The sequence below is a fragment of the Panthera leo genome, chromosome B4 (genome assembly GCF_018350215.1).
Source record: "Panthera leo isolate Ple1 chromosome B4, P.leo_Ple1_pat1.1, whole genome shotgun sequence".
Taxonomy (NCBI): domain Eukaryota; kingdom Metazoa; phylum Chordata; class Mammalia; order Carnivora; family Felidae; genus Panthera; species Panthera leo.
The window spans coordinates 119,704,989-119,722,167 of NC_056685.1; the positions used below are offsets into that span (position 1 = coordinate 119,704,989).

At 34.9% G+C, this 17,179-nt stretch overlaps 2 protein-coding genes across 14 annotated transcripts in view; one reads left to right on the forward strand and one right to left on the reverse strand.

Moving 5' to 3' along the window:
• Positions 1-17,179, reverse strand: part of ANKS1B (ankyrin repeat and sterile alpha motif domain containing 1B) — a 1,079,782-nt gene that overhangs the window by 754,236 nt on the left and 308,367 nt on the right. The window contains exons 1-2 of one of the 13 annotated variants that reach the window (XM_042947480.1): positions 5,753-5,894; positions 4,883-4,943 (exon numbers count right to left, since the gene is read on the reverse strand). The exons of 9 other annotated variants lie outside the window; for them this stretch is intronic. Coding sequence is in view for 1 of the 4 variants with exons in the window: in XM_042947479.1 (XP_042803413.1) it covers positions 5,834-5,836 (3 nt within the window). In the remaining 3 variants the exon portion in view is untranslated. Of the gene's footprint in view, positions 1-4,882; positions 4,944-5,752; positions 5,906-17,179 lie in introns of those variants that run through there. 3 more of the 13 variants (XM_042947481.1, XM_042947479.1, XM_042947482.1) reach the window with 3 other exon arrangements.
• FAM71C (family with sequence similarity 71 member C) lies at positions 13,202-16,023 on the forward strand. The gene is made up of 2 exons (XM_042947492.1): positions 13,202-14,599; positions 15,312-16,023. The coding sequence occupies exons 1-2, from the start codon at positions 13,985-13,987 to the stop codon at positions 15,423-15,425; spliced, it is 729 nt and encodes a 242-aa protein (XP_042803426.1). The 5' UTR covers positions 13,202-13,984; the 3' UTR covers positions 15,426-16,023.

Sequence of the window (17,179 nt, forward strand, 5' to 3'; positions counted from 1 at the left end):
AATAAATTCAGCAAATATTTATTATGGAACCACAAGGATAGGTAAGCTAGTAGGTGGTTAGTATGGGTTGCTCCCTATAAGGCTGTAGCCTCATAAAACCAAGTTAAAAGTTCACATTACATTATAGTCAATCATCACATGTAAGTAAGAACTTGAACAACTTTTGCTGTGGAAAAAAATACAGTAGGTGACTCAGGCTGTAATATATTTGTAAGTGCTCTACTCTTAGTACTTATACTATGAGCTAACATTTATTGAGTATTTATTGAGTGCTAGACCCAATTGTAAGCACTTAATAGAAGCAATATATGTCATTTATTCCTCACCACAAGCCTAGGGGGTAGGTACTATTATTATCATCATTTTACAAATGATGAAATTAATACTCAAGGTGATTTATTTCTGAAATTCCACAGCTTATATTTGTTAGACATGGAAATTTACAGAACATGCTTTCATCCATGTAGATATTCAAGCAGAGACTGGATAACTTCTTAAAAGATATAATAGTTTATATTTTTTAAAGAGAGCAAAAAAAAATAATAATGACTACCATATGGGTCTGGCATTGTTCTATGTGCTTTAAACCCATTCTCCAATTTTCATATCACCCTACAAGGTAGGTACAAGTTCCCTCTCTTAAAAATAATGAAAAACTATTGACAGGTTACCAAAGACATATACCTAGTAAGTTGTAAAGCTAAGTAAAACTTAGCTCTACCTGACTCTCTTGATTATCTCAAGCTATTTCCATTTTTTAAAAACCCTAGCTGTACTTCCATCGTATATGAAAAGGAACCACCTTTAAAAATGAAAGCAGCAGATATTCATTAGTTAAACAATGCAGTATCAGGCAGGAAAAGTAAGAAATAATAACCTATATAATTAAAATAGCAGAGAAAGATAGGGAAATATGAAATATATTTCTAAATATAAATATAGAATTCATTCCTAATTGCAGCTAAGATCAAACTCAGAATAAGTCAAAATAGAATTTGATGGACACACTAAACCTTCATTAAAGGAAATTTGTATTAATTCTTCTGCTAATAGAAATGAAGACCCATTAACATTTAGCTGATATCTCTGACATCATCAGATATCCCTTTTTCCAAGGGAGGAGAGTCCCACTCAACCCATTTCCACACTATTGTTGAAGGAACTACTGAAGACGTAAATGTGAACAATACTCTTTTCTTAGAAGGCATGATCAAATGCTAAAGAGATAAAAAAAAAAAAAAAAGGAGAGGTTCTGAGCATTAGGTCCAAATGAACTGAGTTGGAATATTTACCCCTGCTACTTCATAATTTTCACCATAAACAAGTTAATTGACTTCTCTGCACCTTGGTTTTCTCACCTATAATGCTGCTTGTGTGAAATGCTGTACAGGGCATCAAGTATGCCTCCTTACAATACATCCAACCCAAGGAATTCTCCCAGTTATACAATCATTTTTTCTCAGAGAAGGTCTTCAAAAGAAAATATTATTTTCTTACTCATTCCCTTTCTTAATCTGCATATAGACTCCATATGTCTTTTTGGTTTGAAAGGCATGAGAAGAATATTCACTGCGTACCTACTATGCATGGGTGAGTTAATAAATGTTGAAAAGAGGTACTGAGTGTGAGTATCAAACAAATCATATTCAGGACTTTAAAAAACTACACAAAATGATATTATCAAGACTTAAAACTTGAGGGGCACCTAGGTGGCTCAGTCGATTGAATGTCTGACTCAATTTTGGCTTAGGTCATGATCCCAGAGTGATGGATCGAGCCCCACATCAGGCTCTGTGCTGAGCATGGAGCCTACTTAAGATTTTCTCTCTCTCCCTCTGCACTCTGCCTCTCTCTCTCTCTAAAATATTTTTTAATAAAAAAAAACTTAAATTTTGAGTACCAAGATTTTCAGGGTACCAATTTATGCAACTCCCATTGAAAGCAACCACTAGGTAATCACCCACTCTGGTCTCAGCTCACATTTCTAGTACCAATTTGCAGAACCAAGCAATGGCATATAGACCTCAACCTAAAGAGCAGCTGAAATAAACTAGGATCTAAGGTTTTGGACTCTAGAGCCTCTCTAAAATATCAGCTATATGATTCAGCCTGCATGACATAAGAAATTCAAGCCATGAGGCTTCAGAAAAAAGTGCAGATCAAAAAATGACCAACAGAACAGCTATAGAGCTTATGAGGTGAATCTAATCAATATCATAGTCAAATAGATTAAAAAAATGTACATGATAGCAAGATATGGCAAATGATAGAATGGAGAAGAAAGATAAATCATTCAATATTAATGCTAGATATATTCTCCTTCCTCTGGACCTTGAGTCTTGATAGAAAAGTAAATTTAATTTCAGCATGCTATTTGTAAACATAAATATGTAAATGTGATTCACTGGCTAAAATTTTGTAGTGTAAGCCTATGAACAAAATATGGGAAACTTGGCCAGTGACACAGGATAGAACATAAATGTGAACAAGCATGACAGTCTATAAGTCTATAAGGTAGCAGGTGAAGAAGGGAAGGAAACATGAAAAAAGGAGCACAGGAGCTAATATCTTAATTTTCCAAAATAGGAAGTCAAGAAATACTGCCCAAAGTTGATGAAACATAACACAGAAATATAAAAGTATTATTTAAACTTCTTTAAGTATAATATTATTTAAAGTCACCAAGCTAACCAGTAAAAAAAAACAAAAACCAAAAAACCACACACCTAAAATTTATCATAAAAAATAGCAAACATATGTAGAAGGATTGTAGACAGAGATAATATAAGTGAGCTAAAATCCTTACTCACAGAGAAATAAGATATATCATTTAAAGCTGATCAATCAGGAATTGAGATATATTATTTAGAAATATGGTAAGCTTGAGATTCACTCTAGTGTGTGACACATTCAATAGTTATTGAATACCTGCTAAGAAGCAGGTATTGTGATAGGTATCAAAGACTTATAGGCAAATATGAAACATTAATATAGAAGTGCTCAGTTATATAACTAGAAAATTAACATAATATGTCAAGTGATATTTTAGTAATAATGTTAAAGGCCTTTACTATCATAGAAACTAAACATATAGTGTATACAAAATAAAATTGAGATCCTAAAACTTATGCCCCACAACCAAAACTCTAGGAGAAAGAACAGAGATGGAATAACACTTAGAGGAGTCATATCAGAGATACTATTTAAACATATATGGCGGTGTTTAGCTTCTAGACTGATGAGTCTACACTATCATTACCTAATGCTGTAATGCTGGGTCCAATCAATTCAATAAGAGAAAAAAATCAAAAGATCATAAAGATTGAAGATTCAGAGACATAGTTGCTATTATTTGCAGGTTATATAATTTCCTCATCAGAATATCAACTTGAATATTTATATAAACCATGGTGTGATTCCTAAGATGACAAAAAAAAGGTAGAAAAGTTAACAGCTTTCCTATCTACTAGCAGAAACCAGTTAGAAAATACAATGGGAAAAATATTCACAATAGAAACAAATATGAAATAATAAAAATTACACCATTAAATGTAGAAAACTACATATAAAAAAACTAGATGTTACTTAACAACATAAAAAAGGACTTGAAAACATAGAAATTTATATTACACTCCTGAGAGGGAAGATACAATATTGTAAAAATACCAATTTTCTCCTAATTAATCTCTAAATTTGACATTTTTCCTAGCAAAAACTCAGGAAGTAAGATCTAAAACTATAAAACTCTTAGGAAAAAAATGGGTGAAATCTTCATGACATTTGATTTGACAATAATTTCCTGGATATGAAACCAGAAGTATAGGCAACAAAGGCAAAAGCAGATAAACTGGACTACATCAAAATTTAAAACTTCTGTGTTTCAAAGGACACAACTGACAGAATAAAAAGGCAATCTATGAAATGGGACAAAATATTCACAAATCATATATCTGACAAGGAATTAATATCCAGACTATACAAAAAACTCCTACAACTTAACAACAAAAAAACAGTCCAATTTTTAAAATAAAGAATTTAGATATTTCTCCAAAGAAGATATACAAGGGCCAATAAATAAGCACATGAAAAGATGCTCAACATCACTTAATCATTAGAGAAATGCAAATCAAAACCACAATGATATGTCACCTGACACCTATTATGATGGCTACTATTTAAAAAAAAGAACATAAAATACAATAAAAGTATTGATGTGGATGTGAAAAAATTAGAACCCTTGGGCACTGGGTACTATTGGTGGAAATGTGAAATGCTACAGCCATTATGGAAAACAGCATGTCAGTTCCTAAAAAAATTTCAAATAAAATTACCATATGATCCAGCAATTTCACTTCAGGGTATATGTCCAAAATAATTGAAAGCAAGGTCTCGAAGAGGTATTTGCACATCCGTATTCACAGCAACAGTATTTGCAAGAGCCAAAAGGTGGAAGCAACCCAAGTATCCACTGATGAACTAATGGATAAGCATAATATGATATATACATGCAATGGAATATTATGCAGCTTTTAAAAAGGATATTTTGAGGGCGCCTGGGTGGCGCAGTCGGTTAAGCGTCCGACTTCAGCCAGGTCACGATCTCGCGGTCCGTGAGTTCGAGCCCCGCGTCAGGCTCTGGGCTGATGGCTCGGAGCCTGGAGCCTGTTTCCGATTCTGTGTCTCCCTCTCTCTCTGCCCCTCCCCCGTTCATGCTCTGTCTCTCTCTGTCCCAAAAATAAATAAAAAACGTTGAAAAAAAAAAAAAAATTTAAAAAAAAAAAAAAAGGATATTTTGACACATGCTAAAGCATGGATAATCTTGAGGACATTAGGCTAAGTGAATTGAGTCACAAAAAGACAAATACTAGATGATTCCACTTACTTGAGATACGTAGAGTAGTAAAAATCATAGATATAGAAAACAGAATGGTAGTTGCCAGGTGCTACAGGTAGGAAGAAATGGGGAGTTATTGTTTAATGGGCACAGAATTTCAGTTTTGCACAACTGAAAAGTTCTAGAGAATGATTAAACGATGATGTTAATAAACTTAACATCACTGTACTGTATGGCTAATATTGCAATATCTCTGTTATGGGTATTTTACCACAGTTTTAAAAAAAATTTAAAAAGGGAAATGAATGCAATATAACATTTAAAATCAAAACAAAAGGCTAGGCTATTTAATAAATGGTGCTGGTACAACTAATTATTAATTTGGGGGTGAGGAGGAATCCAAGATAAATTATAGAATTAAAAATACACATATATATATATGTGTGTGTGTGTTTATTTATACAGATAAGTTTGTATATCTCTCCAAAGTTAATAATTATACACTTATATTATACAGTTATTAATTATACACTTATATATTATTTATACATTGTATTTATTTATACATATATATGTATTTTAATTCTATAATTTATCTTGGGTTCCTCCTCACCCCCAAATTAATTAATTATATATATATACGTATACATATATATATACATATATATATGTATACGTATATATATATGTATATATATGTACGTATATATATATGTATACATATATATACATATATATATACGTATATATGTATATATATATATATACGTATATATATATATACACACACACACACACACACATATAGTAGTTCCCTTTTATCCACAGGGCATATGTTCCAAAACGCCCAGTGGATGCCTGAAACCATGGATAGTACCAAACCCTATATAAACTATGGTTTTTGCTATACATACATACCTATAATAAAGTTTAATTTATAAATTAGGCACAGTGAGAGATTAACAACAGTAGTAAATTTGAGCAATTTTAACAACATACCATAATAAAGGTATGTGAATGTGATCTCTCTCTCTAAATACCTAATTGTACTGTCCTCATCCTTCTTGTGATGATGTGAGATGATAAAATGCCTACATGATGAAATAAAGTGGGGTGAATGATGCAGGCATTGTGACATAAGTGCTAGGCTACTATTGACCTTCTAACAAATCCATCTGAAAGAGGATCATCCGCTTTTGGACTGTGATTGACTGTGGGTACCTGAAACCACAGCAAGCAAAATCACAGGTAAAGAAACTACTATGTAAATACATACATACATATATATATATATATATATATATATATATATATATATATACACATACATATATATATGTATATATAATACACATACACAGTGAAACTTTGGATTGTGAGTAACTTGTTCTGTGAGTGTTCCACAAGATGAGCATTCCTAATAAATTTTAACTTCATAAACGAGCAACGTCTTGCAATACGAGTAGTACCTGACACCAAACATCACATGATTACAACTGAACCAATGGTTCTCGAAATTTGCTTTGATATACAAGTGCTTTGGATTACAAACATGTTTCCAGAATGAATTATGCTCACAAACCAAGGTTTCACATAAAGAAAAGATGGCAAACTATTTTTATAATTATGGAGTTGGTCAAGGTCAGCCTAAACAAGACACAAAACGCAGAAGTGTTAAATAAATGTATTTTAAAATCTTGGCTTCATGAAGATGAAAACTTCTGCACCACAAAAAAAGAAACATAAACAAAGTTAAAGGGCAAGCAACGAATTGAGGAAACATTGTTTTGAAATATTTTTCACAAAGTTTGATATCCCGACTATACAGTGAATTCTCACTTTCACAGTAGTTTTGTTTCACAAAGTCACCATGACCACTGAATTAGCAAATACTGAATCACTGCTCCTAGGAGTAATACAGGGTTAGGTACCTGCAAGTCTTTGGTCACAGCATTTTCATCAACTGATCAATATATAATTTGTTAGATATGTGTTTTTACTTAAAGATAATTTATTCAACATATATTTTTTGATTAATAAACACAACTCACAGCCAATAGCACTACAACTTATGCCTGAATGAAGCTTATCTGACACACATATTTTCTCAGAAGGTACATCAATCACAGCCTTCTTGAGATCCGGGAAACTCTAGGCACAACTTCAGCACCATACTGAGAGTAATTTTAAACAGTGAAATCCCCCCCCAAACAGCACAAAAAATTGTTTAAGTGGCACTAAATAGGCTGAGAAAATGAAAACTGCTTATGCAGTTTAAGAGCTGAAACAAGAAGGCAGAGCTTTACCTATTCAACTGGAAATGTGTGCATCAAGAGACTCAAAATTTTCAGTGCTCTCTGCATGTCCATGAATGAAAGCATCACAAGTATTGACTTGAGGGTTACAAATAAATTTCAGCAAGTAGGCACACTCACAAGTACATAATCCACAAAAAACAAGGATTAGCTGTATTAAAATACATTTATAAATAAATTATTTTAAAAATAAAAAATGTTAGGGGTGCCTGGGTAGCTCGGTCCATTGAACTTCTGACTCTTCATTTTGGCTCAGGTCATGATCTCATGGTTCATGGGATTGAGCCATGTGTCTGGCTCTGTGCTGACAGTGGAGAACCTGCTTGAGATTCTTTCTCTCCCCCTCTCTGTGCCATTCCCCTGCTAGCACGCACGTTCATGCACTTGTCCTCTTTCTCCCTCCAAATAAATAATTGTTTTAAATAAATAAAAATTAAAATTAAAAATGGAAAGCCAAATAAACAAGTAATTCACACAAAAAGAATACAAATGTCCAAAAAATATTTGGGGGAAAAAATTCCTTCTCACTAATAATCAGGGAAATGTGACTTAAAACAATGAGAAATAATCATTGATGTCATTAATAAAAATTATACAAAGACAATCCACAAACAATTCATCCCACAGTGTCTTCCAGCTGTCTCTACATAATCCTCTCAAAAGAGCAATTTAAAATTTAAAGACAACTGCACCAAAAATGTCTCGAAAAGTATAGATTAACATGAAAAATTAATTAATGAATGAGTGAATGGATGGGATTGGTGAATAAATAGATGGATGGACAGGTGCAAGCAATTATTTTCAAACTATTCTATGGGGACTCATGGTGACATAAGGAATTGGCATGACTTTTTACAACTCATGGCATTGATTTTTTTCACAAAATATAAAACATTCATTAAAAAATTAGATTGCTTATTATAAACAACCCAAACAATGTTTAAGTATATAAAGTAGGAAGTTAGAGTCCCTCTGAAATATTAAGGATTAGATTTAACTATTAGATACAACTATAACAACTATTAACATAGTATTAGCATAGTATACATATTGCCAGGCTTTCTAAACACAAATAAATATTATTCTTCTCTTAATGCACTTATTATGAAGTTAGTTTGCACTATACATAGTCTTCTGCAAACCCTATTAAAATTGCTGGATTGTTATTTTCAAAAACCAAGAACTGAACAGAAAAAGATTAGTTTGCATTTGTATAGGAAGGAATTTATACAGAAACTTACATTTATATTTTAAAATCTTTATAACAATCCTATAAACAGAAAAATAGCCTTCTCATTTTAAATTATAGGAAGCAAAGCATAAATTACTTGTCTAAGATTATACAACCAATAAATAGCAGTCAGGATAATGACCTGAACTAAATCTTAAGGTTAATCAGGGCAGAAATCATATGTAATCCTTATTTTATATCATTCACAGTTACCTGGCACAAAATTTAAAACAACATGAGGGTATGATGCATGTTTATATTGTTTAGTGCTCTATACCCTGCATGTAACAAATGGTCAGTAAACATTTATAGAATAAATACATGGATGAATGTATAAAAGAATAGAAAAATGTGGAGGGATTCTAAATGAACGGAGATTCCTATCAAGCCAACAATTTTTTAATCTTTAAGATAAATAATAAATATATTTAACAGATCAACTACCCTGGAAACACAATGTAAGATGATAAATCAATTGAATACACACTAAGAAAGAGTGACATCAGTAATTACTGATATACTCTTCAACAGAGAAATGCTACAGTGAAAAATACTGAACAGTAGACAATATGCAGATTTAGCTTACTGTGAGAAAATGGGCCCTTTAAAACTTTTTTTTTTAATTTGACAAAGTATTCACATGGGTTTGGATCAAGCATTATAGATATGTAAACTTGGGGAAGTTACTTAATCTCTTGAAACTCAATTTTCTCAAGGTTAAGTGAAAATATTTTATAGAATTGTGAAATTTAGGAGATATAGGAATGTAAAGTGCCTCTCACCATACCTGGCATGGGCTAGTCATTCAATAAATGCCAGATATTGGGTTTTTTTAAGTTTATTTAGTTGTTTTGAGAGGGATGGGGAGAGTCAGAGAGAGAGGGAAAGAGAATCCCAAGCAGGCTCTGCACTGTCAGCAAGGAGTCCAATGTGGGGCTCTATCTCACAAACCATGAGATCATAACCTGAGCTGAAATCAAGGGTCAGATGCTTAACAGACTGAGTCACCCAGGCACCCCACATGCTAGCTTCTACTGTTAGCATTACTATTATCATTATCAGTATGATAATAATTTCCTAAAAATACACAAAATGAAGACTTTCCAATGGTAAAGTTTTAGTCCAATTATTTTAAGTCATTAAAATGACTCATAAAATCATAAAAACCTAGATCAAATGAATGCTTGATATTTAAGCTAAAATACATTCCTCTGTAAATGCCCACATCTCATGCCTTCTGCCTAGACACAAAAAAACATGCTTCTGTTATTTGAATGAGTATGTAACAGATGAAAAGTCTACTACTGACCTAATTTCCACAGTCACTATATTAGTCTCCATTACCCACTGTAACAAATAACCACAAACTTAGTAGCTTAAAACAATATTAATTTAATCTCAGACAGTTACTGAGATCAGAAGTCTGAAAGGAGTTTTACAGGGCTAAAATCAAGGAGTCAGCAGGGCTTATTACTTCTGGAGGCTCTAGGAGAGATTCTGTTCCAGCCTTTCTCATTTTCAAGACGCCACCTACATTCCTTGACTCATAGCTCCTTCCTCCATCTTTGAAGCTAGCAACGTAATATTTAAATTTTTTTTCTCTTTCTTCATCATACCATCTTCCCTATTTTAAGGACCCTTATGATTATGTTGGGTCCACCCAGGCAATACAGGATAATCTCCCCATTTTAAGATCCTTAGTCACATCTGCAAAGTCCCTTTTGCCATACAAGTTAACATATCCACAGTTTCTAGATATCAGAACATGGACATTTATAAAGAGAGGGGGACATTATTATTTATTATATTTCATCCCCCCAAAGATCACATTCATCCACAGCAAAATCCATTCATCCCCATCTCAACATTCTCCCAAGTCTCAACCCATTGAAGCATCAATTTAAACTCAGAATCTCCTCTAAATCTTATCAGCTCAAAAGTCCCAAATCTCATCATCTAAGTAGGTATGGGTCAAGTTCTGAGTATAATCCATCTAGAAGTCCAAAATGATTTTCACTGGGCGGAGCTTGTTCTTTCTGGAGGCTCCAGAGGAGAATTCACTTCCTGCTTTTCGGCCACCTGCATTCACTGATTTGTGGTTGTATCGCTCAACCTCTGCTTCCATCATCACTTATCCTTCTGACTCTGACCCTTTTGACTTTTTTTTTTATAAAGACCATTGTGATTACACTGGACCCATGTGGGTAATCCATGATATCTCCGCATTTCAAGATCCTGAACTTAACTGCATCTGCAAAGCTCCTTTACCATGTAATGTCACAGAGTCAGGTTGTGAAGATCAAGATGTGAAATCTTTCGGGGGAACTAATCTGCCTACCACAGTGGATAAACAATGTTCATTAACTAAATTGTATCTAAAATGTTTAACCCGTATGTTCAATTACATTGTTTTAAGTACTCCCCTCATTCACTGCCCAAATTACTGAGGCAATATTTTGTCATTTTTACATTTTGAATGTTGATTCTTCTGAAAGTTTCAGCAAGAAGTTCAGCAACAGAATAAGATTGTATATTGAATCATACAATTCCCAGAGCTGTTGAGATCTGAATAATTCCTTGACTAATTATTATTGTTTTGAGTATTTCCAAAGTACATAGAAGCTTCATTACAGGCAGAAAAAGTTAAACCCCTATAATAAAAATCATAACTATTCTCAAGCTGAAAGATACCTAACGAATCATTTCAATTTCAAGGATGAGAAAAATAAGACCTCGGGAAGTTAAATGATATAGTAGATGACACAAACTCTAATGTAGAGGACAGTGAGAATAAACTTATTTTAATAATATCTAATGCTGAACTGCATGGAAATCTGTTCTAAGAGCAAGCCTGAAAAAAAGCTACTGCATTCCTGGGGCACCTGGGCAGCTCAGTCAGTTGAGTATCTGACTCTTGATTTTGGCTCAGGTCATGATCCCAGGGTCATGGAGTCAAGACCCTCAGTGTAGTGGGCTCTGTGCTGACTGTGGAGGCTGCTTAAGATTCTTTCTCTCTCTCACTCCCTTTCTCTCTCTCTCTCTAATCTCTCTCTCTTTTCCCCTCTCACTCTCTCTCTAAAATAAAAAAATAAAACATTAAAAAAAGAAAAAAGAAAGCTAATGCATTCTCATAAAAAGAATTCCTTAATCTCAGGTTTTGGTAGCTTTTTATTTAGCCATCTGAACTTCTTAAATATTGAGGCAAATATTAATAAGGTATTTTTCTAAATTGCTAGGGGAGTCTGATAAACTATATCAGACTAATGAAAATTAGAGATATTTTCCAGAATGCTACACATCATGATCATCAGGATGATTAATAGCAGTTCTACTGTTGTTGGACTAATGACTGGTTTGGAAAATTTTCTGAAAGTTCATAGTCCCTATAAGTATTATAGTTTCTTATTTCCCTGGAGACAAAGCAATTAACTCATGCTCTAATGGAACCCTAAGATAAATATCTTGCTAATACATGTTCATGGCATAAAAGTGCTTTTAAGAAAACAGGTGTATCTTCACTTAATTTTTTTAAAGCACCTAAATTAAATTATATAGTGCCCAGTGTTACTTATTCTTTTCAAAAAACACCAAAACTAGTGCAATATCTTTAAAATGTTACTTCAATTACTAAATGTATATTAGGCTTATTGATTTTTCTAATTATAAGATAAGTAATATGGACATAAAGTAGAAATTAAGATATACAGACCTTAAACGGGCCAGTAAACATTGTTATTGATACGTGAAAATCTTCTTTTTAAAGTAAAAATACTCATATTAACAGAAATAACCAGATATTTCAATATGAAGGGAAGAAAAATGTTTGTTTTGACCTACAGAAAAAACTAAAGTCTCAAAAACTATGGCTTTTCATATGTATGTGTATGTGTGTGTTATGTACACCATCATGCCAATAGAGAGATTTTAATCTTATTCAATTGACAACATTTATAATAGTTGGCAAAATTTCTCAGAGTGTATATATATACATATATATATGTATATATACATACATACAATCTGATAGTGGGTAAGGACAGATCATAAATGTAATCTTTAAGGCTCTTTTCACTGTAAAGTCAGAATACAGATGTCTAGGAAAAAGTTTAAATATCTCATCACCAATGTGAGGGTGTATCAAAACATAAAATTTATTGTGCCTGTAAAAATAGACATTGTTAATAAAAATATTTTTATTTTTCCCACTAATAGAAATAATAATTATCCTAATAAAAATACAAAGTGTAAAGAAAATAAAAATTACAGCACCCAGAGATAAGCACTTTAAACATTTCACTGAACATACCCTCATATGCAAACATGCACACAGATGATCTTACATAAATTGGACCACAATTTATGTAGTTTGAAATGTTTGCTTTGCTCTTTTTAAGAAAAAAAATCTTTTCATGTCAAATAGGGAACTGCATAATGATTTTTATGACTGCAGAGTATTCTAGCATAGAATGCTCCATAATTTATTTAACTAAACCCTTATTGTAAGATATTAATCTTGTTTATAATCTTTTTTTGCAACAATAAACCTTGATAAACACCCTGTACTAACCTATTTACCAACTTGTCTGATTCTCTCTTTGAAGTAAATTGTCTACAATTACTTCTAATTGGCTACAAAACTGGATAAGAGAACGTGTATATTTTATGTATAACAGAAACTTTACCTAAACCTTTTTGAAAGCAATTTGCCAATATGTATTAAGATCCATAGATGGGGGAGGGAGATCCCTGGGGAAGGGAAGTGTGCTGAGCTGTGGCATGCAGGGTGGGGTACTGAGCACAGGTGGGGTGAGGTGGAGAGGACAGTGTCCTTTCTCTGAGGGAGGGGCTGTTGGGCGACAGAGACAAAGGAGTGTAGGGTAAGCACAGGTCACAATGGGCAGGAGAGGACATAAGGGGTCCTTCAGGGTGGTTTAGGCCTAGGTGGAGGCTTAGGTTTGGGAGGAGAGGAGCAGTACGAATACAATTGGCGGTGAGTTGTGGAATCCAAAAGAGCAAAGGTTATTGTGAACCAGTGTGTCAGGCTCAAGAGGAGGCCCCTCCCCACTCCAAGTGAATACCAACATCTGCATGCCTCAACATCTGTGCACTCTGACATCTACTGGAACCCCAACATCTACGTGCCTTGGCATCTGCAAACCCTGACATCTACTGGGGCCTGCATCTCTTGCTTCTCCACATCTGCACACTGTAGCATCTACTGGGGCCTAACCTCTGTGGGCCTCCACATCTGTGCACCCTGACATCGACTGGGGTCCCAACATCTGTGCACCTTGACATCTATTGGAGCCCTGACCTCTACTCCTCAACATCCGCATATGGTAACATCTACTGGGGCCCTGGCATCTGTGCACCCCAACATCTCCATTCTCTAGGCAGAGCGCACTATGGTGCAGATACAATAGTCTCTAGCACTGAGCAATTGGTAATTAGCACCCCCACCCTGTTCTCAGTTGCTCAGAGACAAAAAAGCCTGCAGAAGACAACTGCTAGCCCACTTGCTAGAGAAATCAGGGAAAGAGGACACCCTGCAAAGTGTGGTAAGGTGTGGAGGACCCCTAGGAGCTGTCGTGGCAAAAAATAGCCATGAACAGCCAATTTAAGTTACCACATTACACAGCCCAAAGCAGCCCTGCGATGGGTATGTTTAATACCTCCATGGGGAAACTGCAGCAACAACTGTACAAGGGGGAGTATAGTATATTCAAGTATGCACCAATGTTTGAGAGTGACTTTATACAGGTCAGCAAAAAAGGAGAAGTGATTGATGTGCACAACCGTGCCCGAATGGTAACTGTGGGCATCGTTCGCACCAGCCCCCACCTCACACTACCTGATGTCATGCTGCTGGCCCGACCAGCTGCTATGTGTGATGACTATAACAGATATGGCCCTGCCACCCCGGAAACACGTTACAAGCCTACACAGATCTTAGAGCTAACCAGGCTGCTTCCCTTGAAGTTTGTAACGATATCCATCCATAATGGTAAAAAGCAACAGCTCCACCTGAAGCTTGCCACTGGCCGCTCTTTTTACCTTCAGCTGTGTCCCCCTTCCAACACAAGAGATCTTTTTGTCCACTGGGAAAACCTCGTTTACATTCTGAGACCACCAGTAGAGGCTTACAGTGGTTCCCAGGCCATCCCAGTTGGGAACACACTGGACATAACTGGGTTTGAAGAGAAGAACAAGAGCCCAGGGGTAAGTCTGCGCAAAGACTCTAAAAAATGGGGGCAGAGTGCTGAAGGAGAAGAGCTGAAAGTCCTGCAGAGCCATTGGTACTGAGGCTTACCTAGAAAATGCATTGCATGTAGATGGTTCAGGGCCACAAGAACCTCCATTTGTAGGCCATGTCACATTGGGGAGTGCTCCAGAGTGTTCCCCAAGGCTGTATTTCAGAGCTTCCTTAGCTTCCTTAACTCTTAATTTCATATCCAATACTGTGTCGCCAGTGTGGCATCCTGACCATCTATTCTTGAACATACACTGCTACATCCAGGTAGGCTGATATGTTGTGGGATGTAATGCCTCTACCGCCATGTACTGATTTTGCATATGTCAGTGGCAGAGGGATGTGTTTGTGTGCATGTTTAGTAGCTATCAGAATATTAAAGTGCATACCACTTGGCCAGCAGAATTACTAACATAAGGGTATAAAAAGTAGTCTATGAGGATATTCACTGGTGAATTATAACAGTGCTCTCACTGGCACTGGAATTGTATGAGCAAAACTGGAATGATCATCATGGTCATTGTAGAGATACTAAAGAGGGGAATTCCTGCAACAAATGGGAGATTGGATTGAGACCTCAAAATTCTTATCATAAGCCCTTGTTGTTTAGCTAGAGGAATAAAAGAAACAGACCTTTCTGCCCTCACTTTCTTTATTTCACTTGTTTGTCTTCCCCCACAGGCAAATGTCATTCATGTCTATGGAAGGGATCAAGATCAAGTTGGCATCAAGAGTCTTCACATGAACCCTACAGTGTTTGGGACCACCTATCATGGTTATGCTGGGGAGGAATGAATTCATCAAGCCTCCCACACATACTGCATTCAAGAGTTCACATATTTCTGCAGTCACAAAGCCTATAGCATTTGATAAAAGGGCAGGGATGGTGACAGGAGCAGCCTTTACAGATCCAGGAGGAAGCACAGCTAGAATAGCCACAATGGGTGCATTCAACATGTCTTAATACTATTGTTAGCAAGGGCTGCAAGCCTTTCTTGTCTTGAGAGGGTACTTCCAGCACATCAGTAGGAGATACTGGCTTCTTCCCAGAGGGCAGAATAAATATGGTGATTCCAAGAACAGAAACTACTGGCAAGCCCATTGCAAAGGCAGCTAACAGCTCAGTATTGGGACCCTTTATTACAGTCTTGCAGAGTGAAGGCTACATGAGTGAACAGGATGGAAGTCAGAGACCTCCACTCAGCAGGATTGACTCTTTCGGAAATAGCCTCAAAGTCCTATACTGCACGTGGTGCAGAGATGGACACCTCATCCAACACTGTGGAGGAAAGAAATATCACCCACCCTAACACAATTCGACTCAGATTCTATGCTCTAATGACATATGCTCTGTTAATAGGGAAAGGTAGTAATAAAAACAAATGGCAATTTATTATCAGGCTCTGAACTATCTTTAACTTCCTCTTAACTTGATATTTGTGATTACATGCAGATGACAGAATAAAATGTTTAAGATTACTCTCAGAGACCCTCCTCCATTTATCATCAATATGTATTCACCAAAAAAAGTCTAAAATTTACTAAATACATAACCAGGAACAAAAGCAAATGATAGTGATGATGATGATGATGATGATGATGATGATGACGATGATGATGATGATGATATTATTGTCAGGCATGTTGAAAACTAATTATACTTTACAGAAAGAACTTCATTTCCTCAGTCTCTTTATTCTTGTTCTTTGCCCAACTTAAATATTATTTAACTGCTTTGAAATTATACTAAAGTATCCAATATATTCTATGTCTTTATTTTAATTCCTTGATGTTATTTAAAATTCTAAATTTCTTGAAATTTTTACAAGAAGCAATTCCTTTTAAATTCTAAAACTTAGAATTCTAAATAACATCTAGTCACAATGGAAGGATAAAATGCCGTATTAAAACTAGAAAAACAGAAAAATGAGCTGAATAAAAGCTCAATTTAAAATCTAGACAAAAACTGGAGATTAGATAATCTTAGAAGTGTAAGATCTACAGGATCAGCCAATGTTCTAATTTTTGCAAGTAAAAAATCTATTTAAGACTCTAAAAGTAATACATCACATAGTTTTAATTAAGTCTGTATTTCCATAATCCTCATGTTTCTGAAGCTTAGCACCATGCTTTGAATGAAGAAGATATTTGACACATATGTGCTGGATTCAATTAAATTAAGGGTTATAAATGTGAAATAAATATATATTATTCGAATCCAAAAGTCTGGGTATATGGAAATTTGCATAGCAGCATACTAATTCCACTGATCCCAAAGGCTCCTACACCAAACTGTAAGGTAATGGTTTTCCATGAGGCCTTAAAAATCACTAAGCCAAGCACTGTGCATATGAGGCCTCATTTTTTGATGACCCCTCACTATATTTAAATAATTTAAATGATTTTTAAATCATTTATTATTTAATAAAATCACAAATATTTAAATATTTAAATGATTTTAATGACCCCCCCCACACACACACACACAATATTTCAGGTCTGAAAAAAAACAGCTTCAAAATAAAATCCTGTTATTCATGAAATTTATG